This window comes from Manacus candei, unplaced genomic scaffold, assembly GCF_025592945.1.
Source record: "Manacus candei isolate 608988 ecotype Guabito, Panama unplaced genomic scaffold, ASM2559294v1 h1tg000023l, whole genome shotgun sequence".
NCBI lineage: Eukaryota > Metazoa > Chordata > Aves > Passeriformes > Pipridae > Manacus > Manacus candei.
The window spans coordinates 25,843,587-25,857,628 of NW_026138071.1; the positions used below are offsets into that span (position 1 = coordinate 25,843,587).

The window sequence follows — 14,042 nt, forward strand, 5'->3', positions numbered from 1 at the left end:
TCACATAATGGATGCATGAGTTATGTGAACAAGGCCCCACACTCAACACTTGCAGCCTTAAGTCTTTTTGTGGCTAACAAACAAAAAAGACAAGTGAACAAAAATTATATATATATATATATATGTATATAAAAAAACAACAGCTTTTTGATTTTAAATATATTGGTACAAAATATCCAAAAATCTGCAGTAGAAGAATCTTTAGCAATAAAACATACTTGGCTACAATCTCATTCTGTCATTCAGCTGACCATTTAATCTACTTAATATAAAAATACCACACTCCCCTCACCTTTATTAAAGCACTGTATTCCTGCAAACAGTTAAAAACTGGTCATTTAGCAATCACCAAACACTTTAGCTGAATGAACTACATCTGAGAGACATATGGCCACAACAGCCACTAACATTTAAAATGGACTTCTTCTAACTCAGGCAGCTGCTTTCTTAGGCCAGACTGGAATCCACTGAGCCACATGTCCTATTTAAGCCACTTCCAGCTCTATCTGGTACGTACTGTCAAGGATTCAGGACTGCAATCCAGTTTGATATTGGCCAGCATTAATCTAAAGGAAAACAACATTCTTTTCTCTAGATGTTTCCCTTTTATCTCCCTGGAATTGCTCAGTACAACCAACAGAGTGAAGGTTTATTGCCTGGCCATACAGGAGTGGAGGAAGAAGACAAACCTAGGGACAGACAGAACACGAGGGATGTCTGTGGAGAGGCTGAAAGAGCTCTGTGTCCTCAGCAGCTCATTCGTCGCTTTGGCAAAAGTTATCGATTGTCCTTAGAAGGTCTGGTGGAACAGAACATGAGGGCTTCCTGCTCTGCTTTGGGGCAAAAGCTGGTTATACAACCTGGAAATCCTATTCCTTCCTCCCTTATCATTTAAACTAAGGCCAAGAGTTTTCATTAAACCATATCCAAATGTTTCTACCAGCTCTACTGGGGAGACAGTGGGAAACCTCAAGGACAGAGATATCTTGGGACCCTGAAGCTGTTTCTCTTTTGGTTGTCTGACTAGTAATAGTCCTGGACATACCCTCAGCAATCTCACCACAGCTGCAACTGGCTTGGGACAAAAAAGAAAAGTTTCTTCAAGCTCAGAGCCAGAAACAAGATGTATTTGAGTCCTTTTGTCCCTCAGACGGCTCGTCAGATGAGGTCACCAGTCCCTGGAACATATATCCCAGCTTTTCCACAGGGTATTGACTTGATTTACATACCAAACATCCTAAGCATTATGCAAACACCCACCTAGGGATAAGCAGAGCCCTCCTTGTTGGTAGGACTGTGTCCTTGACCCAGACAGTAACTGCAGCACATATGACTGGTAAGTCCAGAAGCAACACATCACTCCTTATTAAAGCAAAGAGACTGAACCTTAATTAGTCTTTAGATTTGTGATCCAGACTACCTGAAATTACAGCTTGGAGCTTAATCTTCTCTTTCTAGGATTACATAAGAACTTATTCCTCTGAATTTTCAGAAGTTTTTAGAGTGGTTTCTAGTATGTGAATGAAGTAGAAATTAGATGGACAAGGTCTTGAAAAAAATAGTTTTCTACTATTTTCGACTAGCTTTTGAGAATACTGTTACAATTTCTGATGAAGAAAAGGTAACTCAGTTCTGTGAGTGAGGAGACATAAATGTCTGTAGCAGAAAGACTACAATTATATTCAGTACAAAACACTGTTTACAGTGCTAAAACAAACTCAGTTCACATGTTATGAAAACACTTTGAAAAAGTCATTAGATAAAGGATGTACATGGACTGCATGAAGGCACAGAGGCTATACATGAGTTAAAAAACTATTCCCATGGAATAACTGTGCACTGAGAACAACCAGTAGGTGAGCAAAAGAAAGTCTGGACTTTGTGTCTTCCTGCTGGAGTCTGGGATTTTCAGCTTGGCTTATATCATAAGTGAAGTAAGTGAGCTGGTGGATGTCTCCTTCCAGTACTCAATCACTACACAAATTGGAATAATTTGGGATGATCTTAGGAGCTGAAATTGCAGATACCTATTGCAGGCAAAGGGTGGACCTGGGAGCAGCTGAGTGTCACAGAGCTGCCTGTGCACAGCACAGTCCTGCTATGGCTGCCTTTTTGACTTCTATCCCCAAATTTTGAAGAGGTGAAGGAAATACAGAGAATCATAAAGATCACAAATTTTGGATTAGTTACTGAATTTGCAGCTATAACCTTTCCCATCCTGAGGGTTTGTGAGGGTTTCTTTTCACATGAAAGAGCAGCACTACTGATCTTGTTTCTGTGAAAATGAGTATGGCAGGCTCTGTGCAGTCTGCCCTCCCTCCTTTGCTTTCTCTCCTTGTTTACCAGACCTGACCAGGAATGCACTGTTTTTCTGGCAGCCCAGGACCCAAACAAGCAACACTGAATCAAATGCCATGTCAGCTGACAGTACGTTTTTCCTCCTGTGGCAATGTGATCGATAAGAATAGTTTTTCTGCAGGACATAAGCCAGATTTAGTTGGAATAACAAGCCACATCCTCTTTCTGCCCAACACAAAGATGCTCTGTCACTCTCTGAGTATCTCTGTCAGGGGTTTATCTGCACAATAATGTTACTCCCGTTATACAGGTCAGAGATAGGTGAGCAAAAGATCTAACACACCCAACTTTGTGGATGCATGCTGCCAGGACTACAAGGAATGACAGCCAGTGCAGTCACAAGTGGGGGCCAAAACAAACTTTGTCAGGTTGGCAAGCATAAGAAGTGATGCTCAGGAATGACAAGAAACCATGCAGCTAAAAAAAAAAAAAAAAAGACAAGAAAGAAGAAAATAAAACAGAGACGAAGGAAGCAAGGAGTTTAAATGTCTGTTAAAAAGATGTACATGCTTGCCACATCGTCATGGTGGAACATACACAGTTTATGTCCCAAGACATATGAATGAGAGGGTGTCCTAGTTAGGACAGCTGAGACCAGTTCATCATGGTATGGGTCTAACCCAAAACTGTGTATTCTATAGCCTTCTATGCCATTTCCCAGAAATTGTTAGCAGTAGAGGCCTGTAGATGTTCCTATCCTCATACCCTTTTATGGAATTCCCCACTCTGAGGGAAGGACTGAGCATTCCTGCCTGAACTGGAGAATATATAAACTTAGAGTTTTGGAACCTTTTTACCACTCGTGGGATCCAGAGGAAGACTGCAGCTCACTGCTCTCAACCAGACTGAGACCACCACCCTCAACTGGACTGCAATCACCACTCTTGACCAGACTGCAACAGCTCTCCCACCAGCAGGTTTTTTTTCCCCTCTCCCTTTACTTTGGACTCAGGGGGGGCCCAAGAAACACCACTCTGTTCATGCCCCAGGGTGCTGGGTTATACATTTGGGTTTTGTGGGTTAAAACCAAATTGCTTATCTGTATAATCGTACTTATTGTATTATTTTATTAAATTGTTATTCTGACTTATAATCTCTCTTTTGAGTTGAGTTCATTTCCCCTGCTGGTTAACTTTTAAACCAGCACAGAGGGTAAGTGGACAAAGGCAGCAGAGGATGTGTTAAATATATTGTATTCTCAGACACATCCCAGCCTAGCTAGCTTAGATCTGCTGCTGTGATTGCCCTGGCAATGTGGATTCACTCTGATTTTTTTTTTTTATTAGGCACCATTAAGCCAAGGTAGGCACAAGGACAAACATCACAGGGAAATATGTTTATGCAACAGATTTCCACTAGAGTGGCTTCTCTTTCTTCTTCCTTTCTGATTTGGGAAAATATCATCTTCTGTCAGATTATAACCACAACAGATCACGATGCTGGACACATATGCTCCTCAGCCCTGTACCTCATGCTGTCTGAGCACTTCAGTGCTCTCCCCTTCCTGTCTTCCCTGCTATTCTACATGGTTGGCTCAATTGCTATAGAACAAAGGGAAACAGACTTTAGTCTTTTTTGTTTTTGTCACTATTTGTTTAACTTATTTAATACTCCTACCTTCCATAACAGTCTAGTCCCTAGTAAATATGATTTATTTCTTTTTGTCAGTTATGACTAAACATCAGCTTTGAATTCAGAAGGTGATCCTAAACAGTTACTGTTGTGCTCCAGCCGAAATCCAAGTTACATTAAAAAAACCTCAAGCCTGCTTTATTCAAAACTAATGTTCCTGAATGTAAAACCAAATTAATTCTGTCCTATGATTCCCACAGCACAATGAGCTCCCACAACATCTGCCTTATTAATCCCGTCCTTTAGAGGAGGAATCCAATTTGCACATCTAATGACGCAGTTGAAACATCTTTTCCTTCTCACAGAGTTCTAAGCTACCCTTTTCAGACACATCTGCAGTATTTCTGTCTTCATTCCTTCTAAGGCTTTGCAGTGCTGATGCCCCTCTTTCAGACGTTAGTGCCTGCTCCTTGAAACGGGTAATAAACCTCAGCAGAACCGACTCCCAAGTACATCTGCCAACCAGTTTGCCTTAGGAACTCTCTGTACCACAGGGCAGGGTGGAGAATAGTGCCCTGGTCCCTAGAGAAAATTTGTGTGACAGGAATGAGTAGGAACTCATTGTGCAACTGATTATATTTCAAGGTTCAGAATAAATTATTGTGTTTAAACTCATCTGTTGACTTAGTTGTCTCACATTCCTCAACCTCACCACAGTAATTAGGAGTGATTCCCCCTCGACAACAAAATCAAAACATTTCAAAATCGACACTGATGTTACCTGGTATCATCATGGCTTTAACTCAGATACGGACCTTCTCCTTCATCCTCCTCAACTGTAGCAAGTTTTTGGCTCTGCTGAAGGGACAACATGGAAGTTCTCTGACTGAATGATTTCTGTTCTCTTTAGCCCCCTCAAACATGTTCAATGACATGCAGTCCATCTTACTTTATTACAAAACCAGGTAACAATATTCCTGCCTCTGCCAAGAAGCTAATGTCTTTTCCTAACACCACTCCTGCAGCAGCACCAATTAGAGACCGACCTGCCAAAGCAGGGCTCACGCACACAAAGGACACCACGAACCATGGGATGAGCTCAGTGACACCACGGATGATAAACCCTTCATTTGTCACTCAGGGAGAATGAACAAACACGGCAGCCTGTCCCCGCCCCAAAAAGCCACCACCATCATCTAAAGCCAAGCTAACAAACCCAAACCATTCACACAAACGCATCTCGACATATCCAGAGCTTCTGCTGGTGCAGGAATGACATCGTGTGTTACCCCTTGTGTTGCCAATGGAAGGGGCTGTGTTCTCCTGGAAGGAAACAGAGATGCTCTTGGGACTAACGACAGGTCTCCAGCCTCAGGAGCTGAAAGTTGGAGCACAGCAGCAGGACAAGAAGGATGATTAAGATGACTGAGCTGGCTGTTAAAGGTGCAGCCTTCCCTTCTAAGTTCACTCCTGACCCATTTGACACACTGTCCCTTTGTGTTCCCCTGTCCATGAGTAATGGGGAACAGCTAGACTAGAACTCCAGCACTGACAAGGCAATTTTAAATATACCTTAATGGTGTCCACCTGCAAGATTTCTAAGGTGTCATGTGAGAATGGGAAATGCTTTGTAAAAATAATGAGAATTGTTGTGAAGCACCCACAGAGCACTATATTCCACAGGATTTATCATATTAGTTTTATTAGTGAATGGTAAAGAACACGGCTTGATATTGTTATTAAGTCTTTTGTGGTGACAGCATTGTGAGATGAATGGAAAAACAGATGTCTCTGTTTTATATAAGCCTCCAGTCTAATGCTTATAACAGGCTACAGCTAATGCCTCATGCATAATCTTTCTCATGCCTTTCAAGCAATTGCTAAACAAGGGGAAAACCCCGAGGCCAGCCTGCTGCTTTACTCACTACAGCTTTTTCTTTCCCCTTTCCCTTAGCCTCCTCAAAGTTATTGGCAATCAAAGCTGAAAACTGAAGGTGGGTTGCTACACCTTTGACTTGCAGGCCTGAATATTGATGAGCCACAAGAGACAGAGATGGAGAGAGTGACAAAAGGTGAGGGGAAGAGACAGGAGGTTGGAAACGGCCGGTTTCCCAACACACACACTGACAGACAGGTAGTGTTGACACTGTACCTAGAGAGGCTGCCCTCAGTGGCCAGGCTCGGGGAGTCATCGAGGACATTAGGTTCACTGCAGGAGGGGCAGGGAGATTAAGAATTTAGGGAAAGAAAATGCAAAAAAGCATGCGCTTGTCTCTGTTTTCAAGGGAAAAATATCAACGGAATAAAAAAGCAAAAAAGGACGGTAACATTAATTGGTCTCACGCTCAACAGCATATCTATGACTCAGAGGAGCTGAAAGAACATCTGATCACAGGAGCAGTCTTTAGGGGGAGTTTACACTGCAGGGAGCCTTCCACATCTCTGCTGAGATTTAGGGAGCTGAGAAGTTCAGCAGGATGTGTTTCCACAGGAAATAAGGGGAGGGAACTATTTTCAAAGCTGTTTTCCTGCAGCATTTTCATTTATTTCCATTCTATTTACTTCCAACTTCATAGAAAGCTTTTTTCCCTTCCCCATGAGCCACTTCTTTTTGAGGGAGGGGTAATCTATCTCCCATGAGCTACAGACCTTCTGTATGACTCTAAGGACAAACATCTGGAAAATAAGGTCTTGTAGTGCAGTGACACTGTAAACAAACACCTGGCGAGGATCCTGGCAAAGAAGTACATCATCTCACTGCTTTTCTGCACTGCAGCCATCAGGCAGGAACAGCCTGCTCAGCCCATAGGAAAAACATGAAAGGAGGAAAGCAGTCTGCTGGGCTACCAGCAGCAAAGTGGTAATAATATCACTTAGCATTAATTAGTTTACATTTGTGAGGCAGTCTGGAAGCCCAGAGGCCATCCATAACTAAAAGGGCACGACATGGAGGACTGATTACACTTGCTGAGCTGGTCCTTTCCCTACCAAGATGAAAAGTCTCCTGCTAGGAGACTTAAAAAGTACTTAACTACTTAAAAAGTAGAGAGCAAAGATCTCTGGTAATTAAAGTCTTTTTTCTCTCAGCGTCACCATGATTTAGGATTGCACAAAACAAAGATTGCTATCAATCAGCTGTGACTCTTATGAAGTTTATACACTGAAGATGGCAGTGAAAGACTGAGGAAAATGCAGCCTTGCATATTAATTTTTCAAGAAACAAAGGGACTGAATCAATTGAGTTCAAAAGTCAAATGAGTTCCTGTAAGCCCTTTTGTGAAAACTCTCAGATAAAATCTGTGCAACTTCTCTCTTGTAAATCACCTCTCCTATCTCTACTGGCATGTACCACAGCTGTTACTTTTCCTTCATGTATCAAGGTTATATCCTTAATTCCAAGCAAGACTGGGGAGGGAGCAATGTTGTTTGATTTTCCAAGGCTGGTCAACAGATAATGTAGAATATGTTTTTTAAATAACATTTTTTAAATGTTCAAAGGAAATAAAATAAATTAATCTATCCACTGCCAGATATCCTTGGATAACTTGTTGCAGACAAATAAAACAATAAACATTGCTTACTTAGAAAAAAAAAATCACATTTAAATGCAAAACTTCTCTCTACTTCTTCTAAAGCTGTACATTTCCCAAATTCCAATCTCTTTCTCACCACTCCATGTTAACCAGGAATAAGGCATTCAAAGTTATTTGTATCAACAAGTATATTTCTGGTTTGAAACAGTATTAAAGCCCATCTTTAAATACGACATTCAGTTTCTGCCCAGTTACTATTCTAACAAGGACAAAGATCACAGGGAAGAAAACAAAGTAAATCAAACAGGATGCCTCTGTCCCCTTTCCCAGCTTCTCAGGATTCTTCCCCACTCCCTACACAGTTTGGGTATGGTTCCCTAGTTCAGTGCAAAACCGCAAAACCCTATTTTCTTTTTCCTATTCAGCAGTAGCAGAGGAAAATAATAATGCTGAGTGTTTCTGAAACTGTTTAAGAGGAAAGTTTCTGTGGATGACAGCTTGTTCTTACGGACCTTACATGACACAGATCATCCTGGAAAATCGTTATTTCCCACCCTGCATCCTCGGTCCAACACTACTGCAGGATGAAGAAATTTAGCATTGCTATGCTGGCACTGATCCCACTCTCCCATCCCTCTGATGTACCTGAGCCATTTCTGTTCTCATGACTATAATGGGAAAGGTGAAAAGCCCATGTTGTTACCTTTGGCTGGGCAACATGCCCACCTCAGCCTGAGGTGCAGACACGCTGGAGAGATGGCTGGAGAACCGCCTCCTCCCAATGGCACCCATAAGGTATGCTTCTTGTTCACTTACCACACTGGGCATGCTCAGGGAGTCATCTGGAAAGAGAGGAAAAAACAGGAAAGGAGAGGAAACAACCACCCCAAACCCCACCTTCCTCTTCTCAGTTCTCAAGAGACAACAGGATGCCAAGGGGGTACCCAGCATTTACGTACCCAGAGCCCAAACCTGCAAACTGGAATATGCCATTAGATTTTACAGTGAAGAGAGACAAACACATAAACCCCTGCAGGATGAGGAACCTGGCACATGCAGGGCAGGAATTTATCTAGGCTTTCAGCTTAAATGGCTCTCAGGAAAACGCGTTTGGGGAATTCAGCTTCCACTAGGGCTTAATTCCTGTGATTAATAAATTCCTTGTTAATATACAGTATTTCTGGCATAAAAGTTGTAACGAGGCGTTTTGCTGGTGTGAAATAAACTGCTGCTGTGACATAGCAAAGCACTGTTACAAAAAAGAAAATACATGACAGCAAAGTGCAGCACTCACATCTTTAACACACTTTGGGACATGCATCTTAAAGTGTCACCAAAAAATTGGATAAATTGACTCAAAAACATCATACTTCAACTGAATTATGCAGAGTTGGACAGTGGTCAGGACTGCTTAAAATTTTCAGCCCTGTTTCAAATTGTATAAAGTACCTGGAAAGAAATTACTCTGTCGTGGTTTTTACCATAACAGCTTTTAACTATAAATAAATAAAACAAAGAGGAGGTTTTGTGTTGTCATTTTCTCTTTTCTTTTTGACCTTTGCCAATTCTGATGTACTGAAATATTTTATGGCAGCATTAAGCCAAGGCAGGGCTGAGGCAATAATGACTCAGTGAGATAGGAAGATAGCACTTACCATTCCTCACGGTGGCTCAGAATTAATACATGGCTGGAACTAGTGTTTGCCACAGTGAGTAAATATCTGAGCAATGTAGGAGCAGCACAGTTGTGGGTGTATTGTACAATGTTTAGAAATGAACCCAGCTAAAATAAAGTTGGGCTGAGCCTGGAAACTTTCAGGTTAACTGCTCTTTCTCAAAAGGCAATTCTGCTGTAACTGCACAGGCCTTTCTTTTGAGCCCCCCATTTCCACTCCTTTTGTTCGATGTCTTTGGGGGTTAGCAGTCCTCAAATACAGAAGTGAAGCAATTAAGTTTCAGGCATTAGACAACCAGTCATTGCAGCACCAGAAGCCAGTATCCCTGCAAAAGCAGGGGGAAGCCCAAGCCTGATGCCATATGAGCAGAGTTTCCTACCCTGGCTTTCAGTGAAAGACAGCTCAGAAGCAGAGAGAAGGCAAAATTCCAAGAAAAACATGAAACTCAGATGGAACAACAAACCAATATTTCGATCATTGCAAATAAGTCCCCAGAAGATTCACTATCCCATTCCTTCTAAACTGGCACCAGAAAGCCTGGCAACCTCAGAACCTGCCAGCTGCCAAAAAGGGAGATCAAGCTTTTGTTGTCAGTAGGTTTAAGGCTTAACTTCCTCTTTGTTAATTGACACAAGAACAGACAGTCCACCCTGTGGAGAGCCACAACTGGATCCCATGCAGCACAAGGACAACATATTTCATGTCAGAGCACCTGGACAGAAGTGATGAGCAGGAAGTACTAAGATCCTGCAGGAATGGGATCCTAACCACAGAACCACAGCCCCTTCCCACTGTTGTGAGGAAGGTCAAAGAGAGGACTGGTTGTCAAATGCCTTGTCAGCACTGTGAGGATTGCATGTCAGCCCTGATCTCAGACACTAAAAATTTGCCTGTGCCTTTCCCTTTTCCTTGCCACAGCTCAGGAGGCAATGAGGAGATATGCACAACCCAAGTTCTAACACCACAAATGGTGTAGCAATCCCACCAATTTCTCAGCCTCGTGCTCCTGTGGGCCTTGTGTTCACACCAGTACAGGGGCAACTGTTTTCCCCTCCCAGCTGATCTCTGGGACATCGAGAAAACACCTTCACTGCTTGGGGATTAGCTTGAATCAGCAGCCACGTACTTTCTTCATCCTCCTCATCGGTGCGGCTCAGCGTGTCCTGCGAGGCCTGCTGGGAAGGCTCGCTGTCCTGCTCCCAGACCGTGCCGGTGCCGGTGTTGGAGCGGGACATGGTGGCCAGGCTCAGGCGGTACGCGGAGGTGGAGGTGCCCACAGTGCTGACGGATGTCTTCCCTTGGTAAGCTGTGCCAAGAGGAGGGAAACCGAACCCAAGTCAGTGATGGCACTGGAAATCAACAAACAACCAGGCATTCTTGACACGCTGAGCACCTCATTCTGCCCAAATGAATGCGTGGCAGAGGTGATAAAAAACCCACAGCTGCCCTGGCTCACCTCACCTCTCCAAAATCTCTGGTTTTCTTATGCAGTGCAGTTTTTGCAACCTTACTGTTGTATTTTCCAGATCAGCTTCAACATTTAGGAACAAGACAAATTACTGCCAAGGAAAAAAGGCTGAAGCATTTCCTTTTGAATTTGTTTTCCTAAGAACAAAACACATCATCCCCTTACAGTGTGCAAGCAGCAGCTGCCATCTCGTGGCAACAGGAGTGACTGTCAAGGGAGAAAAGTGTGCCCTCATGCAGGAGAGAATTCAGTGCACCATAAGCTCGGGGATGCTGATCTGGACCTCACAATAGAGAAACCAAGGGGAGAAAGTAAGAGGTAGATCTGCTCCTGCCAGATATTTCCGCACAAGTAGGTTTGGCTCTACAGAGGCTGCACTGGGTTTGGGGCTGCACAAGGCACTCCCCAGACAGTGAGAGCTGGCTGCTGGGGAATAGGACTCAGACTTAGTGGAAAAATGGGTGCATTTCACAATTAACCTGGACTTCTGTTGGCTGTCCAGTGGCAAGGCTGGGCTGGGCACAGGCTCCAGGGGCAGGCTATCCGGGAGGTATGTGGATTGTCCCATGCCCCTCCTAGGCAGTGGACAGGTCTGCCTCACAAGTAGGGGCGAGCAGCTGGCCAGACTGGGCTGATGGCCCCGAGCTCTCCCTGCCCTCCTTACCCGACCCACTGTGCACGGCCTCCTTCAGGATCTTCAGCTCATTGTTGAACTCGGCGATGAGGGAGCTCTTGCAGAGCGGGCGCGGGATGAACCGTTTCTCCAGCTGGTCGGAAATGTGCTGTCGGGCCGTCAGCTCCTCGTGGTTCTCAGCCGGCTGGGCCAGCAGCTGCAAAATTGGGACGTGTTAGCATGGCCAGGAAATGGTGCCCAGGGAACCGGGGCTAGTCTCCAGACCAGCTTCAGCCTGCAGCCAGCAGACCATCCTCTTTATAGGCAGGAGGTTTTTGACTCCAGCTATGAGGTTTCCACCTGTCTTTTGGGGACAACCTTATATTTGACTGAACAGATATTAAGACCTCACTGGTACAGGGTATATGGGTTTGAGGTTTTAACATTAAAACCTCATTGGCACAGGGTATATGGGGATGAGGGCTTCCTAATGCTAAGCTCTACCCTTGGACATGAGACAGGTCCCTCCTCCACAATGATTTATTCTGTCCAAGAGACAAGGTAGGCTAAATAAGTTGGAGTACCATGTGCTGGTCTACTTGATAAGCAGGGAAGAACCGTGATTAACTTGAGCCCCAGTTGCCTCAGCCTAGCAGCTGTCTGTCCGTCCACAAAAGTCCTGTCAGAACCTTCACCCAGGTCCTTCCTGGCTGTTGGCTGTATTGCCTGGCTCTATGCAGAAGAGAGATTTCTGGAAGATTTCTGCCAACACCCTCCCAGGCTCAGCACATCCACACTACCTTGAAGTGCTTTGACTGCCTTTGTTCTAAAATTAGGTGCACAGGCAAACACTCTTGGTCCAGCCTATACTACTTTCCATCCAGAGGAGCTAAGACTAGCTGTACTCCATGGATCAGAGATCCTGGATGACTGGCATACTCTTTAGTGCTGGCTAGGGAAAAGCCCTGTGATTTAGTTTCAAAGGGTTCTCAGGCCTACTAACTTCTGAAAGGTAATTCCCTACATACAGTTCTGCCAGGAGTGCTGTTCCTCTGTTCTCAGCTGGGGAATAAGGGATATCTTGCCTTCAAGGCATGATCTGTCAGCAGCCAAAGCAACTGTTACCTTGCACTGGATGAAGGGCCGAAGGAGCACAAAGATAGGGATCCGTGTTCGTACGATAAAGTCGAGGAAATCCCACAGGGCCAGCCCTCCCACCTTCCGCAGGGCCATCTCTTTGACTTGCAGGCTCAGCCAGTACCACTGGCTGTCCAGCTGGCGTTCAAAGCAAACAAGGATCACCTTCAGGGCTACAGGGGAACACACACCAGCAAAGGGCAGTCAGAGATGTTACCAGTGTCCCTCACAAGCACTGGGGAAGCAATGAGGGGGGCCATGGTGGGCACAGACCTACACAGGCATGCTTGCATGCACGTGCACATGCACTCCCACACACCTTGGAGTCACAACTGTCCTTTCTATCAGTCTCCAAACGTGGCAAGGAAGAAGCGACCACCCTTCTTGTAATAAAGGCCTTAGGATCAGGAGTTCCATTTCCAGAGAAATTTTCCTACTTCATACCTAAGTTCCTCTGTATCTTCTTGCTCTATCTCCCCCTTTCCCTCCCTGCAGAGTTCTCTTGTCTTCCCAAAATTCAGATATTTTGAAAGCAGTTCAGGGTGGGAATACAGCCCTGGCTGATCAGAAGACCGCAAAAATCTTTATCAAGCATATCCACACAAAGAGTCGCCTTGTGAGCAGGTGATTTATAGGGTAATGAAAAGAACCTTTCCGGCAGTGCAGCTACCAGAGTCATGGCCACACTGTAAACTAAATACAAATATGGTCCAGTAAGCCAAGGGCTGTAGTTCACAGGAGTACAGTACGACAAATGGGGACGAACAGCGATGAGTTTCAAAACAATGCTCTTCACTGAAGTGGGGAGTGACCAACACTTGGCTCACAGGAGGGACAAGAAATCTCTCCCTTTCCATGCTCCACTGGTCTGGAACAAACAGGGAGGCTTGGGGGTTGGGGGAAGGTTGACTACTCCATCTTTCTTCATAGGACAGCCAAGCCTTCTCAGCCATCATACATCTGTGTCCCAGTTTGTTGGGGCAGGGGTCTAAACCAGTGGTGAACTGCCAGTGTTTCATCAGTGCTACCCCATTCCTCAGATATCACCTTTACGCCTAGCTAGCCAAGGGCCAGTGAGGCTGTGACTGTAGGGGCTGACAGGCAGTCAGACTCGCCTTCTGTGGCTTCACTGCTGTGCTCTGGCAGTATGAAAACTGAGTGACTTCTACCTGTGCTGCTCTCCTCCAGGTGCAGTGCTGACACTGCTCACCTTCCAGTATGTTCCAGAGATGCTCTTGACTTCATGCTCTGGCCTGGTCCCTTGCTCAGGACAAGTCTTAAAGCAGTTCTAAAGAGTTCAATTACCTCCTGCCTGAGATGGTTTTCTTTGGTGCTCTCTACAATCTTGAGCACTCCACTTTACCTCTGTCTCTTCTCAGAGGTCAGCAAAAGCCATCACTCACCCAGGTAGGCAGCCTGGCTGGTGGACTCTGCGAGCCCTTCCCGTCGCAGGTCCTTCCCTGCATCCCCTGGAGTGGAGCAGTGGGCAGGGGAGCTCTCCAGCATAAAATTCTTGCTTCGGGAAGTGCTGATGATTCGAGGTGGCAGGAGGATATTGATAACAGTCTGGAGCAGCAGCAGGACCTCAGGCTGCTCCAGCCAGGGGCTGTCTGAGATGCATTGGGAGGGGAAAGAGAGAGAAAGATCAGGCTACATCCCACCAAAGACACCCAAAAGATCCTGAC

General features: G+C 44.9%; 1 protein-coding gene across 16 annotated transcripts in view; it reads right to left on the bottom strand.

Moving 5' to 3' along the window:
• The window catches only part of UNC80 (unc-80 homolog, NALCN channel complex subunit), a 119,576-nt gene that overhangs the window by 6,798 nt on the left and 98,736 nt on the right, over positions 1–14,042 (bottom strand). For 13 of the 16 annotated variants that reach the window (XM_051787725.1, XM_051787712.1, XM_051787717.1 and 10 more), the window contains 6 exons: positions 13,761–13,967; positions 12,346–12,530; positions 11,272–11,437; positions 10,266–10,445; positions 8,167–8,305; positions 6,083–6,139 (listed from right to left, as the gene is read on the bottom strand). In XM_051787725.1, the coding sequence (XP_051643685.1) occupies positions 6,083–6,139; positions 8,167–8,305; positions 10,266–10,445; positions 11,272–11,437; positions 12,346–12,530; positions 13,761–13,967 (934 nt within the window). Of the gene's footprint in view, positions 1–1,845; positions 4,789–6,082; positions 6,140–8,166; positions 8,306–10,265; positions 10,446–11,271; positions 11,438–12,345; positions 12,531–13,760; positions 13,968–14,042 lie in introns of those variants that run through there. The other 3 variants (XM_051787723.1, XM_051787714.1, XM_051787724.1) reach the window with 2 other exon arrangements.